This window comes from Phyllobates terribilis, unplaced genomic scaffold (assembly GCF_046119375.1).
Source record: "Phyllobates terribilis strain yellow unplaced genomic scaffold, ASM4611937v1 Scaffold_7__3_contigs__length_470593459, whole genome shotgun sequence".
Taxonomy (NCBI): Eukaryota; Metazoa; Chordata; class Amphibia; order Anura; family Dendrobatidae; genus Phyllobates; species Phyllobates terribilis.
The window spans coordinates 246889333-246914209 of NW_027362767.1; the positions used below are offsets into that span (position 1 = coordinate 246889333).

At 44.8% G+C, this 24877-nt stretch overlaps 1 protein-coding gene and 1 pseudogene across 1 annotated transcript in view; both read left to right on the forward strand.

Moving 5' to 3' along the window:
* CUNH9orf78 (chromosome unknown C9orf78 homolog) overlaps positions 1-4227 on the forward strand; it is a 6356-nt gene extending 2129 nt beyond the window's left edge. Inside the window, exons 4-9 of the mRNA XM_073640167.1 lie at positions 266-336; positions 415-495; positions 658-855; positions 948-1084; positions 2633-2731; positions 2909-4227. Of these exons, the coding sequence (XP_073496268.1) occupies positions 266-336; positions 415-495; positions 658-855; positions 948-1084; positions 2633-2731; positions 2909-3000 (678 nt within the window). The 3' untranslated portion in view covers positions 3001-4227. The remainder of the gene's footprint in view (positions 1-265; positions 337-414; positions 496-657; positions 856-947; positions 1085-2632; positions 2732-2908) is intronic.
* Positions 4228-5677: 1450 nt separating this feature from the next.
* LOC141155479 (torsin-1B-like) lies at positions 5678-23386 on the forward strand (annotated as a pseudogene).
* The last annotated feature ends 1491 nt before the right edge of the window (positions 23387-24877 follow it).

Genomic DNA, 24877 nt, shown 5'->3' on the forward strand with positions numbered 1-24877 from the left:
CTCTTGGTTTTGGCTCCCACTCCTGAGAAAAAATACTGACCGAATACTGATAGTGGGGTCGTGGCCTAATAGTGACTCCGGTATCGCAGGAGGGTAGTCTGTAGGAGCGTCCCTCTGTGACCCCCAAATAGCACCTCAGTGACGCAGTTGCAAGGTTCTGAATTGGTTTTGTGGTAACTGGGAGCCTGATGAAGGTAATCACATGGACTCCCAGTATGCTGCACCTGCTCAGAACCTCTTTTTATGATTGTTTGTCTATTCATAGGATGATCCTTTCAAGGTCAAAACTGGAGGGATGGTGGATATGAAAAAACTGAAGGATCGCGGGAAGGACAGGTAACTTTCTATGTAATGCTGTGACGCCGGATGAGGAGGTCGGAGCTCGTCTGACGTAATTCATTCTTTTTCCTCCAGTAAGATTGGAGACGATGAAGAGCTGAACCTGGGGACCTCGTTCTCCGCGGAAACCAACAGGAGGGATGAAGATGCCGACATGTAGGTGTACGGATAGTGCCAAGGCAGTCTGATATCGCCCTTCATTGGCGGTATTAGTAATCAGAGTAAAAGCTGTGGGATGTTGGGGGTTGTTCTCCACAATTTGGCAATTGTACTATGCATTATTAATACTAACAATATCTCTTATATTTGCAATTTCAGGATGAAGTACATAGAGACAGAGCTGAAGAAAAGAAAAGGAATAATTGAGAACGAAGAGAAGAAGGTGAAGCCGAAGAGTGCGGAGGATTGCTTGTACGAGCTCCCGGACAGCATCAAGGTGTCCTCCGCCAAGAAGACCGAGGAGATGTTGTCCAATCAGATGCTGAGCGGCATCCCGGAGGTGGACCTGGGCATAGAGTATGTGAGCTTCGTGTATATACCTGCCGTGGGAATTAATGACAGTTAAAACAAATGTGACAGATGTAAATAAAATATTTTATTATTTTTAGTGCAAAAATCAAAAACATCATCTTCACCGAGGAAGCCAAAGCCCGCTTACTGGCCGAGCAGCAGAATAAGAAAAAGGACAAGCAGACTTCCTTCGTGCCCACTAACATGGCTGTCAACTACGTACAGCACAATCGATGTAAGATCATGGTATATGGTCATGGTATAATAACTCGTAGGCCCCTCCAACAATATTTAGTGTTGTGAACCGAGCGTCATTCCCATAGACCATAAACCGAGCAGAACCCGAGAAAGTGCACCTCCGCTCCAATGGGGACGGGGCTGCCGGAACCATTCTCTGAGTTCCTATCTCGCAATTGCTGGGGCTCCTTCTGTTGGGCAATCAACAGTTAGCAAATTATGCCATATCCCATGGTTAGAGGATAACTTGTTTTTTTTTTTTTTCTTTTTAATGATCCGTTAATGGGGCTGAGATGACATTTTTGTGTTAACAATGGCAGATGCACATTGGCAGCTCCTTCATCATTGATTGTCGGAATTAATTACAAAAAAATAATGAGCTCCCTGCTAAATACCCATATTACAATACAGTATCCAAAGATCGCTATATTGCAAATTATGTGATAAAACTTGGAATTCTGTTAAGGAGGTTAATATTGGAGAAAACAATGGTTTTGTCTTCCCCAGATCCACCTCTTTCCTGTCCGAAGGCCATATTTAATATGATTTGCTTGCATGAGGTTAAGCTGTGATACCAGACTCAGCCCATGGAGGAAAGGGGCGCCGTTTCTGCACAGAACAGTTTCTTAAGCCCCCGTCTCACATAGCGAGATCTCTAGCGAGATCGCTGCTGAGTCACGGTTTTGGTGGCGCAACAGCGACCTCACCAGCGATGTCGCTATGTGTGACACTTTGCAGCGATCAGGCCCCTGCTGTGAGGTCGCTGATCGCTGCAAAGTGTCCTGGACCATTTTTTGGTCGTTGCCCTCCCGCTGGTCAGCACACATCACCGTAGCGGAGTGGTAACCATGATAAACAGCGGGTTACTAAGTGCGCATGTGCCCCTAGTAACCCGATGTTTATCATGGTTACCAGCCTGCGTCTGCTTCAGCAGGCTGGTAACCAGGAGCAGGACATCGTGGAAAGATTCTTTCCACGATATCGCTGCTCTCCTGATCGTTGGTGAACCTGCCTGTTTGACAGCTCACCAGCGACCACATAGCGACGCAGCAACGATCCCTGACAGGTCGTATCGTTGTCGGGATCGCTGTAGCGTCGCTAAGTGTGACGGGGCCTTTAGAGTACAGCTTAAAAGGGTTGTCATAAATGCTTCAATAGACAACATTTATCACCTATTCATAGGAGAGATGATAAATGTACAATACAGGGGGACTTAGGTTGCTGAGACCACCACCGATTGCAAGAACGATTATAAAATATTGTGTGTATATGGAGCGGTAGTGAGCATGTGCGACCACCACTCCTATTGACAGTGAATGGAGCAATGGTCGCACATGCTCACTACCTTTCTATTCATACACCCCAATTATGTCTGGTCAGACCCCCAGCAATCATGCATTCTGCAGATAGGTGTGATATATAATATATATATAATATATATTATATATATATATATATATACATACATACATACATACATACATACATACATACATACATATCTCTTATCACCACTTTAACGACCCTTTTCCCTGTTGGTTTTCAGTCTACCAGGAGGACCTGAACACCCCTTTGAGACGTCACAAGGAAGAGCCAAAAGCGCGTCCCCTCCGTGTAGGCGACACAGAGAAGCCAGAGCCTGAGAGTGAGTATATAGCTGGGGCTCTGGAGACACAAACCTGGGGCTGTAGTTGGCTCCAGCTATTCCCTAAGGAGGGAAAACTACGCTTTGTCAGACATTTATACCTAGTTTTATCGCAGATGAACATGAATGATTATTTTTATATGTATATTTCCTGATTGTATCATCCTTCATCTTCAGAATCTCCTCCAAACCGCAAGCGTCCATCCAACGAGAAGGCCACGGACGACTATCATTATGAGAAATTTAAGAAAATGAACCGACGTTACTAATGCTGCAATCCAGTGACCTGTAACACCCAGTAATGAGGCGCGATGATGGAGCTGGGAGTACTTTTCTTTATTTCCTTCTTTTTCTTCTACCGCCACATCACATCCAGCTAAGACACGTGGAAACTAAAGACAATGACTTGAGTCTAAGGGACAAAGACTTCAGTGTTATTCGTGGATTTATGTCTGTATTTTATTTTTATTAACTGTTAGCTACATTGTATCCAGCAAAGGGAGGCAATTAAACAATCTCTTCACCATTGTGACGTGTTGTTTTTTTTTTGCAGCAATTTTATGTAGGAATTGAACTCGCTTTACTGTAACTTAAAAAAAATGTGAAAACTGCTTCTTCTTCTTCTTCTTCTTCTTCTTCATATCTCTATGCGCAGATATGATGTCTTTATGTCAGAGGCCTCATTATTGAGGCTGCACTACTGAGATATTCAGATGACCACATACCTCCGTGTTATCATGAAGACTTTATCCAGCTCCAAATTCAAAGCGGGTCGTAAGTGCAGATTTATTACATGATCGGGCTCCGCTCTACCTGACAAATCAGGAGCAGTCATGTTACCGTCCCTCAGTAGTGCAGCCGCAGGCTTTAGGCCTTCAACTTCAGAAACTCCTATCTCAGCAAAGGAGATTGATGTTAAGTTGTTTTCACACTTTCTACCCCATCACGACGACCAAGCGATATATATTTTTTTTCCTCCCTTTCTTCCAAGAGCCATAACTTTTTTATTTTTCCGTCAATATGGCCGTGTGAGGGCTTTTTTTTGCAAAATGGGTTGTACAGTTTAACAACACCATTCATTTTACCATATAGTTTACTGGAAAATGGGGAAAAAAAATTCCAAGTGTGTTTAAATTACAAAAAAAGTGCAAATCCACATTAGTTCTTTACCTGGCAATATGATTCTCCAGGTCAGTATGAGTACACAGATACCAAACCGGTATAGTTTTTTATTATTATTATTATTATTATATAGGTGGTGGAAAAAAATGTTGGAAATTTGTAAAAAAAAAAAATAATAATAATAATTTGTTTTTGTCGCCATTTTCCAAGACCTGTAACATATTCATTTTTCAGGATCTGGGGCCGGGTGATGGCTTGTTTTTTTGCACTGATGTTTTTACTGATAGCATTTTGGGGTAGATACGATGTTTTGATCGCCTCTTATTGCATTTTGTTGCAACGTTGCGGCGACAAAATAAAAACTGTAATTAAGGTGTTTTGATCTTTTTTTTTCTCGTTAAGTCATTTACCGATCAGATTAATTTATTTTATATTTTGATAGATCGGGCATTTCTGAACGCAGCGATACCAAATATGTGTATTTTAATTGTATTATTTTTAATGGGTCAAAAGAGGGGTGATTTGAACTTTTGTCTTTTTTTTTACTTTTTACAATCTTCAATAGTCCCCTTAGGAGACTTGAAGCTGCGATCGTCCGATGCCCTGTGCTACACAAAGCTGCAGAAATCACAATCTATGAATGCCGGCGCTCACAGGGGATCACAATGACCGGCACGGGGGTCTTCTGCAGACCCCTGGATGTCATGACACACTTCCGGCTGACGTGTGTTGTCAGCCAGTGATTAGCTATAATTCTCCTCGTCTGGTACAGTATTTTAGCTATGGCAAGATGCACTTGACACATACCCCCAATGTCCCCCACGACGCCCAGGAACCTGTGTTCAGTCTTAATATTTTTTTTGTTTTTTATGAATACCATATTTTCATTTGTGCTACATTTTTGTCACTGTGTGTTAATACTAAGAATACATTGTCTGGCTCAATCTAAAAACTGAGCAGCATGACACAAGATCGATTTGGCCTTGATCCGGTTGCCCATTTATTAAATGTGTGTTCCCATCTTACTCATTTATAGAAAAGCAGCAGGATGTGGCATAAATGCCCAAAAGGTGCAACTTCAACCTCAAGGGACCCTCAGCTGTTTGGATGCCGGGGGGTCTAGTGACCTCCCGTTCATTAAATATCATTCATTGTGGGTTTTATACAGATCTGGCAGCTAATGATGTCTAGGCTAACCAATGACACATATTAGGGTCCCCCATGAAGATTAGATAGCTGTGGGGCTGAACAATTATTCGGCCATAGCTGTTTGCCCCTGATCCTCCATACTCAGGATCACTCAGCTCGGCCGTGCTGTCCTGTGTCTTCTATGGGAAAGCTGGATGCCTGCTCCACCGTCCGGCAGGGATTCCTATATCTTTGGATCTGACAGATTACAGTGCTGTGAAGCTACAAGACATTTACTAATTTTTTATCATCCTGAACCATGCCACTGATAGACGGACATTTGACCAGACGTGTTCAGCAGCGGCCTCTAATAAAACTGCACAGCAAGGGAAATTAGCGCAGGGACAATGCTGTTCAACAGAGGCCACCGATGGTCCATTCTAGTCCAATGGCCGTCCATCAGTGACATGTTCCAGACCAGAGAGTTGCTGTGATGGGACGGCACTTCTTCATTAAGAAAATAAGTTCTATTCAGTTAATTACATTTCACCCACCTCAAAAATACTTTCCTCCCTCAAGGTTGTGGGAACGTTTAGAGCAGCGAGGAACAAACATATTACATTTTAGATTTAATATATGAAAAGTACAGGGATAATGAAAAGGTCTTTCTGACGACGAGCCCACCTGAATAACGTCATGAAGAGTCCTTCACAGGGGAACATCACACAGGTGGGGTGGTACAAAATACAGGGGCCGGACCCCTCTAGTCTTCATCCCACGCGCACCAACAGCTCGGCATTACATTAATTTGGTTGTGGAACCAGGGGTGCGGCCATTTCTCCAAAGTGTCCCAGGAGCCGTTTTTCAACACGGCAACACCAGGCCACATGTTACTTGTGTTACTGTGAGCAGCCTGCGTGGCCTAAACATGCCACCATGGCTGCAGCTCTCCGGACTTGTCTCCCATCCGGTACATCTGGGACGTCATTGGTCGGCAATTGCACAGGAGCTGCCACCAGTGGATCTTGATGATTTGTCTAAGTGCATTCAGCGGCAGAACCTTCCTCAGATGACCATTAATAACCTCAGTGATAAGTGCAAAGATTAAATTGAGATGTTTTGAGAACTTTGTTTCCATTTTTTACATGGCGGCCGGGATCTTTATGATATACCTAAACCAATCAACCTTGTTAACCCCTTCCTGCACCAAGCTGTACAGACAGTCAATAGCATTAATGTGACATACGGAATGGTATCCTATTGATCACGTTAATGGCACTATTTTCAATAACAGAACCATCATCTTGTTTTCTATATATGTCACTTCTTCCAGATCTGTAGTGTGACTTGGACAAAAACATATTCGGACAACACCTAGCCAAGCAGGTCATCTTGAGGACAATGCAGAAAGAAAAATGTCTCAAACCGCTCGTCTTCTCTTTTCGTGGACTGACCGGCAGTGGTAAGACTTATATCAGTAATATCATATCCAAACATTTTAACCCAAGAGGTACCAAAACTCAATTTTACATACATTTGTGGCATCTCCTAGTTTTCTACTTGAAAGTCAAGTTGAATCCTACAAGGTAATGGAGAATATACAATATCATGGAGCTACTGCGTTATCCAAATTCTGTCTCATACAGATGTTGTCTTCTCTCTTTGTTCAGTTTTCTTTATATGGATTTCCTATTTTTTTGCATTTGTATCACATGTGGATTAGATACAGCAGTTTGGAAGGCTATGTGTTTGGTCTGAGGAGCAATAAGCTGATACCTTGCTCACTTGGATGAGCACAATTGTCCCTCTATGGAGAAGCAGAGGACGTCTGGATGGTTGCTGGTGCAGAGGAGGCAGCACTGGTGGTCAAGAGATGTGCCAGAGACCTCTGTGTGGAGCGCTGGAGAGGGGTCATCTATTGGTACGTGAATGGATCACCCAGTAGAAGGCAACATGGCTGCTTGGCCATGTGAGGTCTAGTGAGTGAGTCAAGGAGTGGACAGTGAGGAGTGGATCTGAGAGTGCTCTGGAGCCTGACCAGTAATGGCCAAGGATCCTTGTCAGCCCAAGTTAACTCGAATCTGCTGAGGCTGTAGGAAGCTCAGTTGGAAACCAGTGATGGGTGAGATTGGAGAGGTCATACCCAAGGAAGGCTTTAATGAAGACCTGTAAAGACTGCAGTAGGGTCTGGTTGCCCAGATGGTCATTGAATTGGCTGGAAATACAGTGTTGGACTATGAGAAATGAGGCCTAGCTCAAGCCCTGGAGAGAGATGAGGTCTTACTGGAAGGCTGTCTGCCAGTCTATGTGCGGAGAGGACCTGAGTAGTGGTCTGGACGTTGTCTGATAAGGTTGCCTATTAGACTGAACTTGGAGATAACCTGTGAGACGTCAAGCCCTTGTGGACCTAACCCTTGAGACACAGGGAACTGTCACAGGGACAGGGAATGGTGACAAAAAGGTGAAACTCTCCAAGGAACCGTAACAAGGACAAATCCCTTGATGACTAACCCACTGACATAAAGGGATGGTTACAGAGGAAACAGGCAGAGACCTGGAGAGTAAAGTCCGCAAGAAGAGGTAGACAATGTAACAGGAACTAAAAAGTGGGCAAGAGAATTTTTAAAAAACTTTGTTGTGTTTATTTTGCTTATTCTGCAACGTTCACGAATAATCCTTAAACTGAGCTTCAAAGCTATTATACATTTTGTGCCTGGCAAAGAGATTGTAACCCAAACGCGCTGTGTGCCACCATGTCTGTATTAGTGGTCAGCAACTGATGAATTTGTTCTGTCAGCAATTGTTTTTTTATTTTTTTTTTTTATTTTAGGGGAACCATTTAATTTGCCCACAAGGCAAGTGACATTTTTATTTGAAGGTCTGGAAGTCAGCCAAGCTGTCTTCTTCATAAAGCCATGTGTGCAGTCGACTCTACAGAACTTTGAACCTAAGAGGAGTAGTGACATAATCAGTCCTCCCTAGATAACCCACCACTCCCCTAATCTATGGATCTCCTTTTACTTGTTATCTGAGGTGGAACTATAGATCATGGACGATCATTTCACCCAAGGAACGAGCGTTTTGCTCTTTTGACAGTGCCATATTGCAAAGTCCCTTCCATGTCGCAGGCAAGCACTAATCTTTTATATCTAAAGACTATGATGCCTTCTTTTCTTTACCTACAGGACCAGCTGGACGCATGGATCAGAGGGAACGTGTCGCGTTTTATGCGCTCTTCATATTTGATGACATTGACAAGATGCATCCAGGATTCTTGCATTCCCTAAAGCCGTATTTTGATTATCATGATAACATTGATGGCGTGTCTTAAATAAAAAAAAGTTTTCATCTTTATGTGGTAAGGGCGACATCAAATAGGTTGTCCCAGAATCCTATGTGAAGGGCAGTGATGTTTGTACGGGAGCAGTTTTGTGTAGAAGAGCCAACATTATTCTACTTATTATTTTTTCTGGCCTAGATAGATAACCGTCAGCCTGGAAATTTTGCCTAAGAGGTTTTTGACCTCTTTGTAGAGCATGGTGTCTTCTATCATGAAAGTTCAATACTTTCTTACTTGGTGTCCTGTCACTGTGCAAAGCACCAGACCTTTGTTATCCATGGAGGCTAGTGGGCTACTGGAGTTCAGTGGTCCTCAGTGGCAATAGAGGCAGCACTGTCACCTATAGGCCCGTAGCCCAAGCCATGCCACTTGATGCAATTGTTACACATCTGTCCCGGGTATCCTAGGTTCCGCTCCCTTCTCCTGTGCCCGTTGCCCTCTATTGTGCTTCACGTTGGATTTTGCAGGTTGTCCTGTGTGAATCAATGACATCATCTCCCTAGACCTATTTAAGGACCATTGACACAAACACACCTGTATCTTGGGACTGAGACTCTAGTGTTCCTTGTTTGGTGGGTTCCATTATCTGTACTACTGTGTTTCAACTCGCATCCTTCCATGCCGGGTTCCACTCCATCTGTCCAACTGCACCTGAATTTCTAGTTAGTCCTAGTCCTCACAAATCCATGTGTCCTCTGGAAGATGCACCAATGACTGTGGTCTGTGTGCCCACCGGAAATAGAGGCTTAGAGGATCCACCTCACCTGGTAAGCTTTTAAAGAAATGCTGTATTGGGTGATATCGGATAAGACATAAAGGCATTTGGCTCGCTGTTCTCATTAGATATTGTGTGAACATTAGGTTCTTGGTTGTAGACTGTGCTCCTCAGGTCATTACTATGACGCTAGTCACTACTCACGGACAGACAGTGAGGCAGAGAAGTCAGACGTTTTCGGGGTCAGTACCAAGAGTGTACGTAGAAAACCAAAGGGAAAGACAAAGGTGTAAGTCAGATCACGGTCTGGGATCAAATACCAGGAGATTGGGGATCAAAGCAAAAGGGAAAGACAAAGGGATTGTCAGAACATGGTCCAAAGGGTCAGGAAGCAGAAGATCAGAACTCAGCACAACAGAATCAGGCAAACACCAGGAAGCACAAACTAGGTCTGGCAGGGATCAGAGACAGACAGCTCAGCTGGGCAATCTCCACAACAGAGAACACCTGGAGGAAGCCCCGCACCTCCCAGTCACAGATTGGGCAGCTGAGTTATCAATCAAAATACCGACAGCTCAGCATGCCAATCACAAGATTGAATGGCCGAGCTGTCAATCAAAACACTGATGGCTCAGCATGACCCAGATTCCAGAGGGCAGCGAAACAGTCACTCACTGAGCGGTGGAGTCGTGACAATTACTAGATGTTATAGATTCGGAATAATTCTATAGTTTTGTCTTTTTTTATTCCTTTGTAATACCGGATCAAATATTATTTTAATTTTTGTTTTGATGTTCCATAGGCAATGAAAGCAAAGGGAGACGATCTGATTATTTAACGTGCACAACAAATTATCCAATTATTTGCTGACATCGATAAAAAGTGAGTATGAAACATGGACAAAATATTTTAAAAATGGGAAGTCTATGAACTCGGACCCCTCCCAAGCTCAACTGGAGAGACTCTGCAAAATTTTGGGGAGAAATTAATCACTGAAGTCTATCTATAGGTCTCTAACCAGAACACCAATTTTTTTTTCTGACGCCTAAAGGGATGCTCCCATGTGGGGCTTTTATAGCTTAGGCTATGTTCCCACGAACATTTAGTAAGTGCAGCATCTCTGCAACTATTAGGTAGATTAGATTACTTGTGTTTTTCTTTTATTGATTTGCTTAGTGAATTTTTTTTTACATGACTTTTTATCGCTTTTTTTACGTTGTGTTTTTTTGTCTCTTTTTGGTTGGTCATGATTTAAATAAAATAAAGCTGTTTTTTATACTTCCTGGTATTTTGCTTTGACTAAAGAGATGGAAGGAAAGAGATAAAGGCTAGCAGGAGAAAAGAAGGAGGACGACATAGTAAGAGGCACAGGGTAGCTGATGCACTTACTCTTAATAGCAAAATCGGATCAATGGGTCTGTAGGAATAAAAACTATTTTATTGGTTAGATTATGCTAAAATATCCAGCTCTCTATTATCTCTATTAATTCCCTTAGGGGAAAGTGTTTGCAGTGTATGAATCCAATAGGATTCCCTTAATTCTAGTAGCTGTATTTGGTTCCCTCCACGTCTCGATCTTGAAACCTGTTCAATTATCTGGAAATGTAATTGTGATAGCGAAAGTTTGAATAAGAAAAATGGTGAGTTAGTGCTAGCCGCGTCTTGCCGCATTGGATGGTCGATTTGTGGCTTGGGATGCTGTCTCCTTTGTGTTGGGTACTTTCACCCACATAGAAAAGGCAGCATGGACGATATATGCCACGAAGTTGTCTCACGTGTGTAAGATCCTTTTATGGGATAGGATTTTCATGTTTGTGGATATATTAATGGCGGCGGCGTGTAATGTTGTGCAGGAAGCCGACTGGTCTCTATGACACACATCCAGCTGAAATAGGCACTGGCGTCGGCGGGCCCCTACCGCACAGGCCCGGTTGAAGTCGCACCCTCTATGACTTCAATCATTACGCCCCTGGGCTGTTTCTCACATTGCAGGAGATGTTGTGGATAATTGATGTCTAAGAATTTTTTTTAGCTATCTCATCTAGTCTAGTTGGTAAGAGTGTATCACTGGTGACTATTCTAGTTGTCCTTTGGGAACTGGGGAGACTAATTTTGGTGGATTTAAGATGGCAGCTGGAGTAATGGAGTAAGCTGTTACAATCAGTGGGTTTGGAGTAGAGATCGGCTGTAAGGAGAACCTCATTGCTCTTGATGACTGAAGTGTCAAGCAATTATATTTTAGGGGTGTTATAGTTAAGTGTAAGCTGGAGTACTGCTCTGTCGGAATTAAGAAAGGAGACAAAGGCAATAAGTGTATCAGGAGGATCTCAAGATCTGGTCTTTACCTCTCATTTAAAATACCTTTAGTACTACAACCTTTTCGAAAAATTGTTGGAATTAACCTAAAGATTTATTGATCTATTTCTTTTACCCATTCAAACAGAAAGGGTTTCTGAGACTGTCCCTTGTGATATAAATATTGAATTAAAAGTATTGAATTATTTGTAATTTGCCTAGCTCAATTTCTAAACTCTGTATTTCAACATACTAATTAGACCTTCCTCACCTGTGGGACTCTTTTTGTTACCACCATAGTTACCTTCACGTTGAAGAGATGTGGTGCGGTTAGTCCCATAAGATCTACAGAACACTCCTCTGTGGCACCATCATGTTCCCCTTTATGCTCAAAACTTCCTTTTTCCCCCTCTAGCTTTACTGGTTAACACTACTGTTACCCGTAACTACAACTGTATTTGCTTTATTACTAATCCCATTCATCTAATGACTGTCTTTTTTCCCCTCCTCTTTCCCCCAATGACTCAACCCACTCCTTGGTCCACCTCAACTGACAATCAGTATAATTGTTTTCCACCACAACCCCTTTAACCCCCTTTAACCATGGAAGCTAAACAAGAAATATTCAAACTAGCAAATTTCAACACACATGGTTTAAATTCACCTATTCCAAGATCGCAAACATTAGCTAGGTTCAGAAAAAAAACTTTTGACATACTTCTTCTACAAGAAACCCATTTCCAAACAGGGAAACTCCCCTCCTTTGAAAAAGCTAATTTCAACTAATGGCACCATGCTACTTCACCCCAGAAAGTTTCTAGAGGAGTATCGATAGCTTTCACTAAAGATACGCCTTTTCTACTAAACAAATCTTTAATTGACCCTGAGGGACGCTTTATTTTTGTGAAGGGCCTCTTGGCAGGATCCTTGGTCACGATTGGTAATCTATATGCCCCCAACAAGAAGCAGATCAGATGGATATTATCCAAATTGAACAAATTTCGGGCCTTCAATGAAGGCACTCCAATTATTGGAGCGGACCTCAACACTCCTCTGGAGCCGTCTCTGAATTCCTCTTAAAAAAAAAGCCATATCTCCCTCAGAGACCAAGCCAAGATAAAAAAAATCACTACATACACTCTCACTCATCGACTTATGGGGATTTTGTCATCCCACTGAGCTAGACTACACTTTTTTCTCTCACGCGCATAATTCCTATCATAGGATAGACTATGTTTTCCTACCCAAGTCTCTCCTTTCACTAACTGTTGTAACATCCCTGGCGGCGTGCTGGCATGGCTTACCACCTCCCACCATGCAAGACCGCCATCTTACCTATCAGTCCAGGCTGCACACTTTGCTCCAGTACCTGCTGCACGGTTACTGCCTGTTTCTTATAGTTACTGTGTGCACAGTCCTAATGCGTCCCCAGCCTATTGCTGTGAGTCACTGGATACTTAAACCCCCTCCACCCAGTAGGAGGTGCCTGAGCAACACTTTCTTTCAGTGTGTTCTGTGCAACTGAGTTGCCAGGTCCTGTCCTGTATCTTGTCTGTTTCCGCCACCCTGGGGGCTGTATACCCAGGCCTGTTACCTGTATCTGTGACTTCTAGTCTGTTTCCGCCACCCTGGGGGCTGAGTTCCCAGGCTCGTTCCTGTATCTTGTTCCTGGTTCAGTTCCTGTCTGAACAGTGTCCTAGCCCATTACTTGTTTGTCTCTATGTCCGTATCTTCCCTTTTCCTGCAGTGTCTGAACCTGCACCTAACTCCAACTGGTTGTCTCTGTACTACTGTTTGTGAGTTTAGTGTCCGCTCGCTACTTCATTGTAAGTACCTTGTGTGTATTTTCTCTGCTCTGCTTGTCTACCGCACTTGCGGGTTTTGCTCTGCTCTACTTGTTTACCGTACCTGCTGGTTTTGCTCTGCTCTGCTTGTCTACCGCACCTGCGGGTTTTGCTCTGCTCTGCTTGTCTACCGCACCTGCAGGTTTTGCTCTGCTTTGCTTGTCTACCGCACCTGTGGGTTTTGCTCTGCTTGTCTACCGCACCTGCGGTTCTTGCTCTGCTTGTCTACCGCACCTGCGGGTTTTGCTCTGCTCTGCTTGTCTACCGCACCTGCGGGTTTTGCTCTGCTCTGCTTCTCTACCGCACCTGCGAGTTTTGCTCTGCTCTGCTTCTCTACCGCAACTGCGGGTTTTGCTCTGCTCTGCTTGTCTACCGCACCTGCGGTTTCGCTCTGCTCTGCTTGTCTACCGCACCTGCGGGTTTTGCTCTACTCTGCTTGTCTACCGCACATGCGGGTTTTGCTCTGCTCTGCTTGTCTACCGCACCTGCGGGTTTTGCTCTGTGTTAAAGGGTCCGGGTGGTGGAACCTCTGTGCTGCGGTGCAAGGAGGGACCCAGAGGGGCGTAACTAAGTATCAACTCGAACCGACCCTGGTCGGACGGCGGCTAACGACTCTGTGACCAGGGAGGATCCGAGCTGAGGGACCAGGTGCTACTCTGGGGACGACCTTGTAAGAGAGCAGGTGGCTCCCACAGGCCAGATGGCTGGGACTGACCGGTATAGCGGATGGACAACAAGCAGGCAGAAGTCTTTGGGTAGCTGATGGGTGGTCACGGCAAGTGACAGCAGAGCAGGTAGAAGTCTCTTGGCTAGCAGGCAGGTGGTCACGGCAAGTGACAGCAGAGCGGGTAGTAGTCTCTTGGCTAGCAGGCAGGTGGTCACGGCAAGTGACAGCAGAGCGGGTAGAAGTCCCTTGGCTAGCAGGCGGGTAACAGATGAGTGCTTCCAGGTGAGCGGACTAGCAGGCACGGCAGGTAGCAGACAGGTAACTGGTAGGTGCTTCCTGGTAAGCAGGCGGGCTTGCCCATAGACAGACTGGCGGGTACAACGGAAGGCAGACTGTCAGGCTGGAGAGTAGTCAGGCTGGCGGACTGGAACAGTAGTCAGGCTGGCAACTGGACCATAGGGCTGAAGCAGAGGTAAGTATACATGTGCAACAACTATTGCTCCGGCCCCTCCATTTTGGAGGAGGTGCCTTATATATGGGAGGTCCTCCGGCTATTGGCCGGAGACTCCTTAGGACGGCTCGAGCGGCCCCTTTAAGAGAAAGAGAGCGCGCGCGCGCCCTAAGCACAGTGCCCGGGAAGCTGCGCGCGCCGGCAGCAGCAGGAAGAGGAGCGCGGAAGGACGCCGCTCGGGGAGCGGGGAGGTGAGAGGGACGGCGTCTCTGCCTGGCAGGGGGCAGAGACGCCGGTGCTACAGTACCCCCTATTTACGCCCCCTCTTTTTTAGGCCAGGCAAAAAAATTTTTAGGAGAAGCGGGGCATGGATGTTCTCCCTGGGTTCCCAAGTTCTCTCCTCTGGACCAAACCCCTTCCAATCCACCAGAAAAAAGGTTTTCCCCCTTACCCTTTTGGTGGCCAGAATATTCTCTACCTCAAAAATGTCCTCAGCGGAAACCGGAGCAGGGGAGGAACCTGGATTATTAGAAAAATAATTAAAGACAACGGGTTTGAGGAGAGATACGTGGAAGGAGTTGGGAATCCGTAAGGTGGCAGGGAGTTTTAGCTTGTAGGCCACCGGATTTATCTGGTTAAGGACTTCAAAAGGACCGATGAACCGAGGACTCAACTTGTAGGAGGGTATTTTGAGCCGCACATGTTTGGAGGAGAGCCAAACCTTGTCTCCTGGACGGAATTGAGGCAGATCCAGACGTCTCTTGTCAGCAAATCTCTTCATCCGCTCGGAGGATTGAAGAAGTGTGGACCTAGTACTCTCCCAAATGGTAGAAAATTCACTGACCAGAGACTCCGCGGCAGGGTTGTCCACAGAAGCGGAGACGGGAAACGGAATCCGGGGATGTTGGCCAAAGACTATAAAAAACGGCGACTTGGAAGTGGATTCGCTCTCATGGTTGTTATAAGAGAATTCGGCCCAGGGTAGGAGGTTCACCCAATCAGTATGGTGGGCATTTACAAAGTGCCAGAGATAGCTAGTAAGTATCTGGTTGATCCGCTCCACTTGACCATTGGACTGTGGATGGTAAGCGGAGGAGAAATCCAGGGTGACGTCCAGCAGCTTACAGGTAGCTCTCCAGAAGCGTGAGGTGAACTGAACCCCTCGATCCGACACGATGTGGAGGGGTAGGCCATGAAGACGAAAGATATGGAGGAAAAAGTCCTTCGCAAGCTCTGATGCAGATGGGAGACCAGACAGAGGAATGAAGTGGGCCATTTTAGAAAAGTAGTTAGCGACCACCCAAATGACTGTACAACCGGCAGAGACAGGGAGATCTGCAATAAAGTCCATAGCAATATGTTGCCATGGGGCATCAGGTACGGGAAGAGGCAAGAGATGACCGGCAGGTAGATGTCTGGGAACTTTGTTGCGGCCACAGGACGAACAGGCTGAGATGAAGTCTATCACATCCTTGCGCAGGGTAGGCCACCAGTAATGCCAGGTGATAAGCAGGAAGGTCTTCTTTTGGCCAGCATGGCCGGCTAGTTTAGATGAATGACCCCAGCGAAGAACCTTCTCACGATCTGGTACTGCTACAAAAGTCTTACCGGGTGGAAGACGAGTTAGATCCAAGGGAGCCACCTTCATCACCTTAGAGGGGTCAATAATGTGCATAGGCTCCTCCTCCCGATCGAAGGACAGGAAGGATCGGGACAAGGCGTCGGCTTTGACATTCTTGTCCGCCGGGCGGAAATGCAGGATGAAGTCGAAGCGGGCGAAGAACAAAGACCACCGGGCCTGACGCGGATTGAGTCTTTGGGCATTTTGGAGATATGCCAGATTTTTGTGATTCGTATAGATGATCACCGGGTATAGAACCCCTTCCAGCAGGTAGCGCCATTCCTCCAGCGCCAATTTAACGGCTAACAATTCTCGGTCTCCGATGGAGTAGTTGCGCTCAGACGAGGAGAAGAGCTTGGAGAAGAAGCCGCAGGTGACCATTCTCCCGGATGAAGACTTTTGAGTGAGCACCGCTCCGGCTCTGGAGGAGGAAGCATCAACCTCCAGGAAGAACTGTTTGTTACAGTCCAGACGGTGCAGTACTGGGGCAGAGGAGAAGGCTTCCTTTAAGGAAAGGAAGGCCTCCTCAGCTTCGGGCGACCATACCTTGGGATCTGCTCCCTTACGGGTGAGAGCAGATATGGGAGCAGTCCGGGAAGAGAAGTGCGGGATGAAGAGACGATAGTAGTTGGCGAAGCCCAGGAATCGCTGAATCGCCTTCAACCCCTCCGGACGGGGCCACTTATGGACAGCAGAGAGCTTCTCAGGATCCATTCGTAAGCCTGTCTGGGAGATGACATAGCCCAGAAATGGAAGAGAGGTCTGCTCGAAGAGGCACTTCTCGTATTTTGCATAGGGGTGGTTCTGCCTGAGCCTAAGCAGGACCTGACGAACATCCCTCCGGTGTGTGGGAAGATCCGGAGAGAAGACCAAGATATCGTCCAGGTATACCACCACGCAGGAGTAGAGAAGATCACGGAAGATGTCATTGACCAATTCTTGGAAGACGGCGGGAGCATTGCAGAGACCGAAGGGCATCACATGGTATTCATAGTGACCGTCACTGGTATTGAATGCTGTCTTCCACTCGTCTCCTTGACGGATACGGACCAGGTTATACGCTTCACGTAGATCCAGCTTGGAAAAGATCCTGGCGCCCTTAAGGCGATCAAACAACTCGGAGATGAGCGGCAGGGGGTATTTGTTTTTTACCGTGATCTGATTGAGTCCTCTATAATCAATACAGGGGCGTAGCGAGCCATCCTTCTTCTTGACAAAGAAGAATCCGGCTCCAGCCGGGGAAGTAGACTTCCGGATGAATCCCCTAGCCAGATTCTCCTCAATGTATTCAGACATGGCCCGGGTCTCGGCCGCCGACAACGGGTAAATACGCCCACAGGGTGGAGTGGCGCCAGGTACCAGGTCGATCGGGCAATCATATGGCCTATGGGGTGGCAGTGTCTCTGCTTCCTTTTTACCGAAGACATCCGCATAGGACCAGTAAAGAGCCGGAAGACCGGGTAAATTAGCTGGGGTAGGTGGTGGACGAGCCGGGCGAACCGGAACCAGGCAGGTCCTATGGCAGTCCTGCCCCCACCGGAGTACTTCACCGGATTGCCAGTTCAGCACGGGTTCATGTATCTGGAGCCAGGGAAGACCTAGCAATAGGGAGTGAGAGAGTCCGGACAGCACATGGAAGGAGATCTTCTCAGAGTGCAGCATTCCCACCTGCAGGGTTATAGGTTCAGTGACGAGCAGGATGGTCACCGGAAGGAGTCTTCCATCCACGGAGGCGACTGACAATGGTTCAGCCAAAGGTTTGGTGGGAATTCGGTATCTCTCTACTACCAAGGACTGGGAAATGAGGTTTCCAGTAGCTCCAGAATCCAGATGAGTGATTTCAAAATGACGGTTCTCTCCCCAGGAGATAGAGACAGACAAAGTCAGGGATGGAGAGGGCTTACTTTTGCCTAGGACGACCTCTCCGAGCGGTCCTAGACACTGGCATTTCCCGGCTTCTCTGGGCAGGAACGGATGGAGTGCTCCTTACTGCCACAATAGAAACAGCTCCCCTCGGCTCGGCGTGAGAGGGACGGCGTCTCTGCCTGGCAGGGGGCAGAGACGCCGATGCTACACTCTGCTCTGCTTGTCTACCGCACCTGCGGGTTTTGCTCTGCTCTGCTTGTCTACCGCACCTGCGGCTCTGTTCCTGTATCCCAGTCTGTACTGGTCCCTATCCTGCCTGCGTTCCTACCTGCCAGTACCCACCTGTCTGCACACCAGCCGTGCCTGCCAGTACCCACCTGTCTGCATACCAGCCGTGCCTGCCAGTACCCACCTGTCTGTATGCCAGCCTAACCTGCCTGTTTCTGCATTCCCCGGTGTGGGTCAACAGCTGTGACCGGGGTCTCACCTGGAGTAGCACCTGGTCCCTCTGCTCGGTTCCTCCCTAGTGCACAGAGTTGACTGAGCCGCCGTGCGACCCTTCGTCGGACCGAGTTGATACTTAGTCACGCCCCTTCAGGCACTCCTCGGTTCATGGTCCAGTGGGATCACTAACCACGCTCACGCCAGTCAGTCCGGGCGTGTGCGTGACAACTGTTAAATCAGAAATACTTCATTCGGTTCATTCTGACCATTCAGTAGTCTCAGTTTGCTTCTCGCTCTCTAAATCCCACTCTATCCACCACACATTGAGACTGAATGAATCAATTTTACTGTCTGACATCAATAAAAAGCGCATCCAAACCACCCTAACCAATTTCTTCGAAATCAATGCAACACCAGAAATCAAATTCTCAACCCTATGGGAAGCTCATAAATCAGTGATCAGAGGAGAACTGATTTCCATGGCGTCCTACATAAACAAACAACGCAAAAAACATACACAAACCCTTTACAAGGAAATAGCAGATCTAGAAACACAACACAAAAGAACTCTGCTACATCAAACTTTGGAAGCCCTCACAGACAACAACTAAAGGACTTATTAAATAAGCAATCTGCTAAACAATACCTTAATTGGAAAAATCGCATGTTTGTGCATGGTGATAAGGCTTCCAAATTGATGATGTCCTAAATTAAAATAAGGCAAGTCCGAACCAGCATACATACCCTGAAAACCTTCAGCGGCCACCGTACAACAGATCACAACATTATTACATCAGAATTCTTAAAATACTATTCAAATCTATATAACCTTTTTCCTGACTAATCTGTTCAAGAAAAAACTAGAAAACGTACATACATACAATCATTCTTAACAAAACTCAATTTACTAAGGACCAACAAGTAGCATTTTCTAGGCCATTTGATATAAAGGAGGTTAGGTCTATCCTGTCAAATAGCCCCAAAGGGAAGGCACCGGGCCGTGATGGTCTCCCTATTACATATTATAAGACCTTCTCCTCGATTCTTGAACCCCACCTTCTCAATATGTGCAATGGAGTACTCCAAGGTGAATCCTTCCCTCCCCAAACGCTTGAAGCCCACATCTCTCTCATACATAAAGAAGGTAAAGATCCGGAATGTTGCAGTAACTGCAGACCGATTTCTTTACTAAACGTGGATCTCAAAACGTATGCTAGCATGCTGGCAAAACATATAGCAGATGTTTTGCCAAAATTGATATCACCAGGTCAAACTGGCTTCATTAAGGGAAGGGAGGGTAAGGACAACGCCTGGCGAGTTCTCCACCTGCTACAGTACTCTATCCACCATAAGCTTCCATTGGTGCTCTTAGGCACCGACACGGAGAAAGCCTTTGACAGGGTAGACTGGACCTTCTTACAAGAGATACTTAATGGCTTTAATTTTCCCCCTGTTGTGACATCGGCAATACGCCAAATGTACTCTCATCCCTCAGCTAAAATTAAAATGAACAATTCCCTCTCTAATCCTTTCACTATTCATAACGGAACAAGGCAAGGCTGCCCCCTTTCACCACTTTTATTTATTATGGTGATGGAACCTTTGATTAAATCCATTAATCAATGTGAGGACATAGTGGGGGTCAATATCCATGGTATCCACCATAAAACCATGGCCTTCGCTGATGACCTTCTCATCTCAATGACACAAACCTCACAAAGGGATTCCGGCCCTTATGCAGATTTTAGACAAATATGGTTCCTTGTCCAACTTCAAAATAAATCTTTCCAAATGTAAAGCACTGGGAAAAAAACATACCAATACACACCATAAACTGCTTTAAAACCGAATTCCCATTCAGATGGCCAGAAAGTCACATCACTTATTTGGGCATCAAGATAAGTACATCCTATAAAGACTTATTTAAACTTAACTATAAACCTCTTCTTGTTACAGTCACAGACCACATCAAGCAATGGAGGGGTCCCTATCTCTCTTAGTTTGGCAGAAAAAAACTAATTAAAAGCGTTATTTTATCCAAATTCATTTACCTATTTCAAATGCTTCCCATTTCTCTGTCCAAAACATACTTATCCAAAATTAACTCACTCTTTTTTAAATTACATTTGGAACAAGCACCTACCAAGATTGAACTCCCTAACTTTATCGCTCCCTAAGAGATCGGGCAGTATGGGAGTACCCAATATCCATAAATACTACCAAGCCGCCATACTATCCAGAACTACTGATTGGATCAGAAAAACGAGGGAGAAGCTATGGCTCTCCATAGAAGAACATATGTCACCTATACCACTGCGCTCAATAATTCTATCTAACCTCATTTTAACAAATAAAACTACATTTCACAACCAACTAACACGCACAACGGTCAAACGTTGGTTAACAGTCGCAGATTCTTTAGCTCCCCTCCTATCTCCATTATCTCGAGCATCGGACTTACTAACCCCAAGCTTAGGATAACCCAAATCACATAATACAGGAAGACATGTAGAAACCTCCCCCTTAATAGACCAACTACTGAAGGATGGCTCCTTCATCACCTTCCAAGAAATGAACGCCTTGCCTACAATGTCCAACTTTAATTTTCTCCATTATGAATCTTTAAAAAAGGCAGTACATCAAGACTTGATAAAGGGAGATCCCTCTAGACCACTCACTGCTTATGAATCTCTTTGCGCACAGACAAGTCCGCCAAAGAAAATCCTCTCTTCTCTCTACAACATCCTACTCTTGAAGGATATATCTCAGAAGAGAGCATTCTTGTTAAAATGGGAAAAAGAGTTGGGTACCTCTTTTACTGAATCCCAAAGCAAACAAATATATAATTTCTCACATGGTCCTTCACAATGTGTCAGGGTTCAAGAGAACTCCTATAAAATAACCTCTCAATGGTACACAACACCCATCCAGACTCATAAATGATTTTCTACTACCCCAGAGCTTTGTTGGAGGTGTGAAAGGGATAAAGGATCTTAATTACACAAATGGTGGAATTGCCCAGTTATTCAAAGATTCTGGAAAATGGTATCCCAAACCCTATTTGAACTGCTACATATACACTTGACCTTAACCCCAGAACACATATTCTTAAACCTCCCCATTAAATCGGACAAAAAATTCCTATCTTAATTAGTTTATTTTGTTCTATCGGCGGGTAAGCTTCTCATACCACCACTTTGGAGCACACCTGATTTACCAAGCAAGAAGCAATTGCTTCTCAAAATTGACTAATTATTCCAAACTGAACAACTGGCAGACTTGTCAATGCAAAATCTCGCCTCCTTTTATCAGGTTTGGACTCCATGGCAGAAATTCAGAAACTCAGCTTCCTTCCTATCCTCTATCACATAAACTGTCTCAACATTTTAAAGTACGCTATTTTTACTTTTAACCTCTTCATACAGTGATTGGACCACCCCCCCCCCCTGCTCACTTTCCCATCCCCTTCTCTTCCTCCCCTTTTTATCCAAGTTTCCTTTTCCTCATACCCCAGTTGATTATTTGAACCTTTCATTTTTTTTATGCATTCTTGTTTCTCGTTTTCTTACATTGTCATTACTTATATATGGAGACAAAACGGTCTCTCTTTTATGTTATACACTGTCTATATGTTCAAACTGAGTCATCTCTATTATTGTGTATTGCTGCAATCTACATGACAATACCTTGTACCTCAAATTCAAGTCTTTAAAAAATTTGCTGTACCTTTTTTCTACATGATTTGATTCAGCTTGAAAAATTGAATATGTTATCTGTTATATCTAATTCTTTAATAAATAAAACATTGAAAACAAAACAAAATAAGTGTATCTGGAGGACTGTTCCAGATTCAAAAGATTTCATCAATGTATCTATGCCAGCAAATTGAATGTTGCATAAATAAATCATTTCTATAGATGTATTTGTTTTCTAGATGCTAATATGGCAGTTGGCATAGGCAGGTACCACATTGGACCCCATGGCTGTGCCTCAAATTTGGAAATAGAATTTGTCTCTAAAAAGAAAAAATGTTTCATGTAAGACAACAGTGAGAAGATCAATACATAGTTGAATAGAATCATGGGACAGGTGAGAATTATTGAGCGTATCAATTACATTACAGCCTGTAAGCCCTTGTCATGTTTAAAAGAGGTGTATAAGCTGTTAACATTGAGAGTGACCATTTTGCTGTCTGGGGCAACCGTTGATAAATTTCTAATGGTCTAAAGAAAGTGGCCTGTATCTAGTGTGAAGGATGCCGCTTTCTTGAGCAAAGGAGTAACAATTTCCTTCAAATAGGTGGATAATGATGAAAGAATAGAGTCAGTGGAGATGACTATGGGGCATGCCTGTGAATTCTATAGGGATTTATATATTTTTGAAAAAAAGTAAAACATCACGGTCACTGGGTGTGGATTGGTGAGGAAAGTGACGGTCTTTTGATTAATGGTGTTATTGTTTTGATGTATGGTGATCTTCTGATGGAGCTTGTGATGGTAGAAGTGGGATCATAAGGAATTTTCTTGTATGTGGTTTCTGTCTGTAGGTGAATTTTACAACTGCGGCCTGATAAAGAACAGCGTTATTGACGTCTTTGTACCGTTTCTGCCTTTGGAATCAGAGTATGTGAAGATGTTCATTAGAGCAGAGCTTGAGCGGCCGGGAAGAAAAGTAGATAAGAAGTTTGTCTGCAGGATTGCCAAAGGCGTAGATTATTTTTTTCAATCAGATCATTTTTTATTGTGAAAGATATTAAGATACATTCACATTTTAATTAGTTTTTAGAAGAGACAATCAAAACTAAATAAAAGAAAGGAAACACAAATAAAAAAAACATAAGTCAACCAAATACAAACCGGTTCCTATTAATGGTCATCGTAGGTATTATCATTCGTTTACTACAAATTACATATATGGATACAAATATAAATGAATACCATCTGACTGCTGGTGTATTGCATTAAAATACAGAGAACCAGAGCATTTACATGTAATTATTTTTGACACTTTTGTTTTCCAAGATCTAACACTTTGGGTGTGAAAGGCATGGATTATTACCGCAAGGAGGAACAATTTTTTTAAAAAATGGCTGCAAAAATGTGCACATACGGGTGCACAATCATTCCACAAGCTATAGAAATTTCTACCATACAGCAGATTGAAGACATAAAATCGAAAATAAAAAATACCTTCCAAACTGGTGTGTCTTCATTATTGCTGTCACGAGCATTGCCTGCCTCAAGCCCTGTTTCACAAAAGTGATGTGCGACATTAGTTTTCCCATGCGCTGTTATGAAACATGGCTATAAGTAATTAAGCAGGCATGTATCACATGTGAATCGTACAGCACAAGAAAGAGAACTGATGGAGTCACGTGGCCTAATATGACAGCGGTGGGTGTGGAAACACTGCGCCACTGGCCGGGCTTACCCTGGAAGGGCATGACTAGGTAACTACCTGGTCTTCACTAGAGCCTCTGATAGTGAGGATAGGCTTGGGCCATTAGGGTAGTCACCAGTTGCCACTCCAGGGCAGTCCCCGGACCTGTAGCAGCTGACCCACGGGTCAAGGGATAAATGCGAGGCACAGGGGCAAAGGTGATCCAAGGTCAGGGCGGGCAGCACAAGATCAAAATATGAAGCCGGGGTCAGGAGTCGAGAGGTCAGACAAAACAAGTGAACAAGCCGGTTTGCTAACAGGAGAGTCAAAGCAAACATGCACATTGACAGATTAATTACTTGAGATGGACTGGAACTGCGAACCTAAGTTCAGGTAAGTTGTGGAGGGAGGAGCTGCCTAATATATCCACTGCTGGCAGGGGATTGGTCAGGAAAGCAAAACTCTGAAGGACACAGAGGGATAAATTCTTGCAGAATCTGGCCGTGCCTCCCTATAGCCAGGTGGAGACTCTCCAGCAACAGGGGAATCCAGCAGTGCTGGAAGTGCTACAAGAGGCAGTTCAGCGCGATGGCCTAACACTGGGAGGAGTAGAGCGGTGAGCGTAGTGAGTAGGACAGAGCTGAGAAAACATGCAAGTTATCAGCGTGACACCTAATCTTGTCAGGGGTAAGCTAATTTAATGGGGTGTAAATTACACATTTGCTGACGGTTGCACAGATACATGTTTTTGAAATAGGAAATTATCCCTGTTAACCCATTTAAGGACCCATATAAATTATTAGTAAAAAATCAGGATTAGATCTGTGAACCCCTTACTAGAATTCAAAATAAAATGTAAAAATGCGTTTTGAACTAACAAAGTGTATAAAACAACTTGTTCTTGACACTGTCAAGCAAGGTGTGGGAAAGACTAAGTGCAACACGAAAGGAAAAGGGGGAGGAAGCCCAAAAACTAGGGAAAGGAGGAGTGGAGACCCCTAGGCAGATCTAATATCACCCTGCCTACCCTACAGTCCCTATATAGGTTCCACACCTATCGCCGAGCGGGACCCTAAACCCTGGATGACCCTAAAGCTTGGCCCTAGTTAGGGAGGGGGAGGGGTGAGCACTGGTCAGGCCCCACTAGAAACTAAAGACAACAAGGTAAAAAAAGGGGATTAACTTAGCTTGAGCAGACAACAGAGGAGTAACGCCAACTGTCCTTCAAGGGCACCAGAGAAGACGCTAGCCGACTGCTAGTGCTCCTAGCCTGT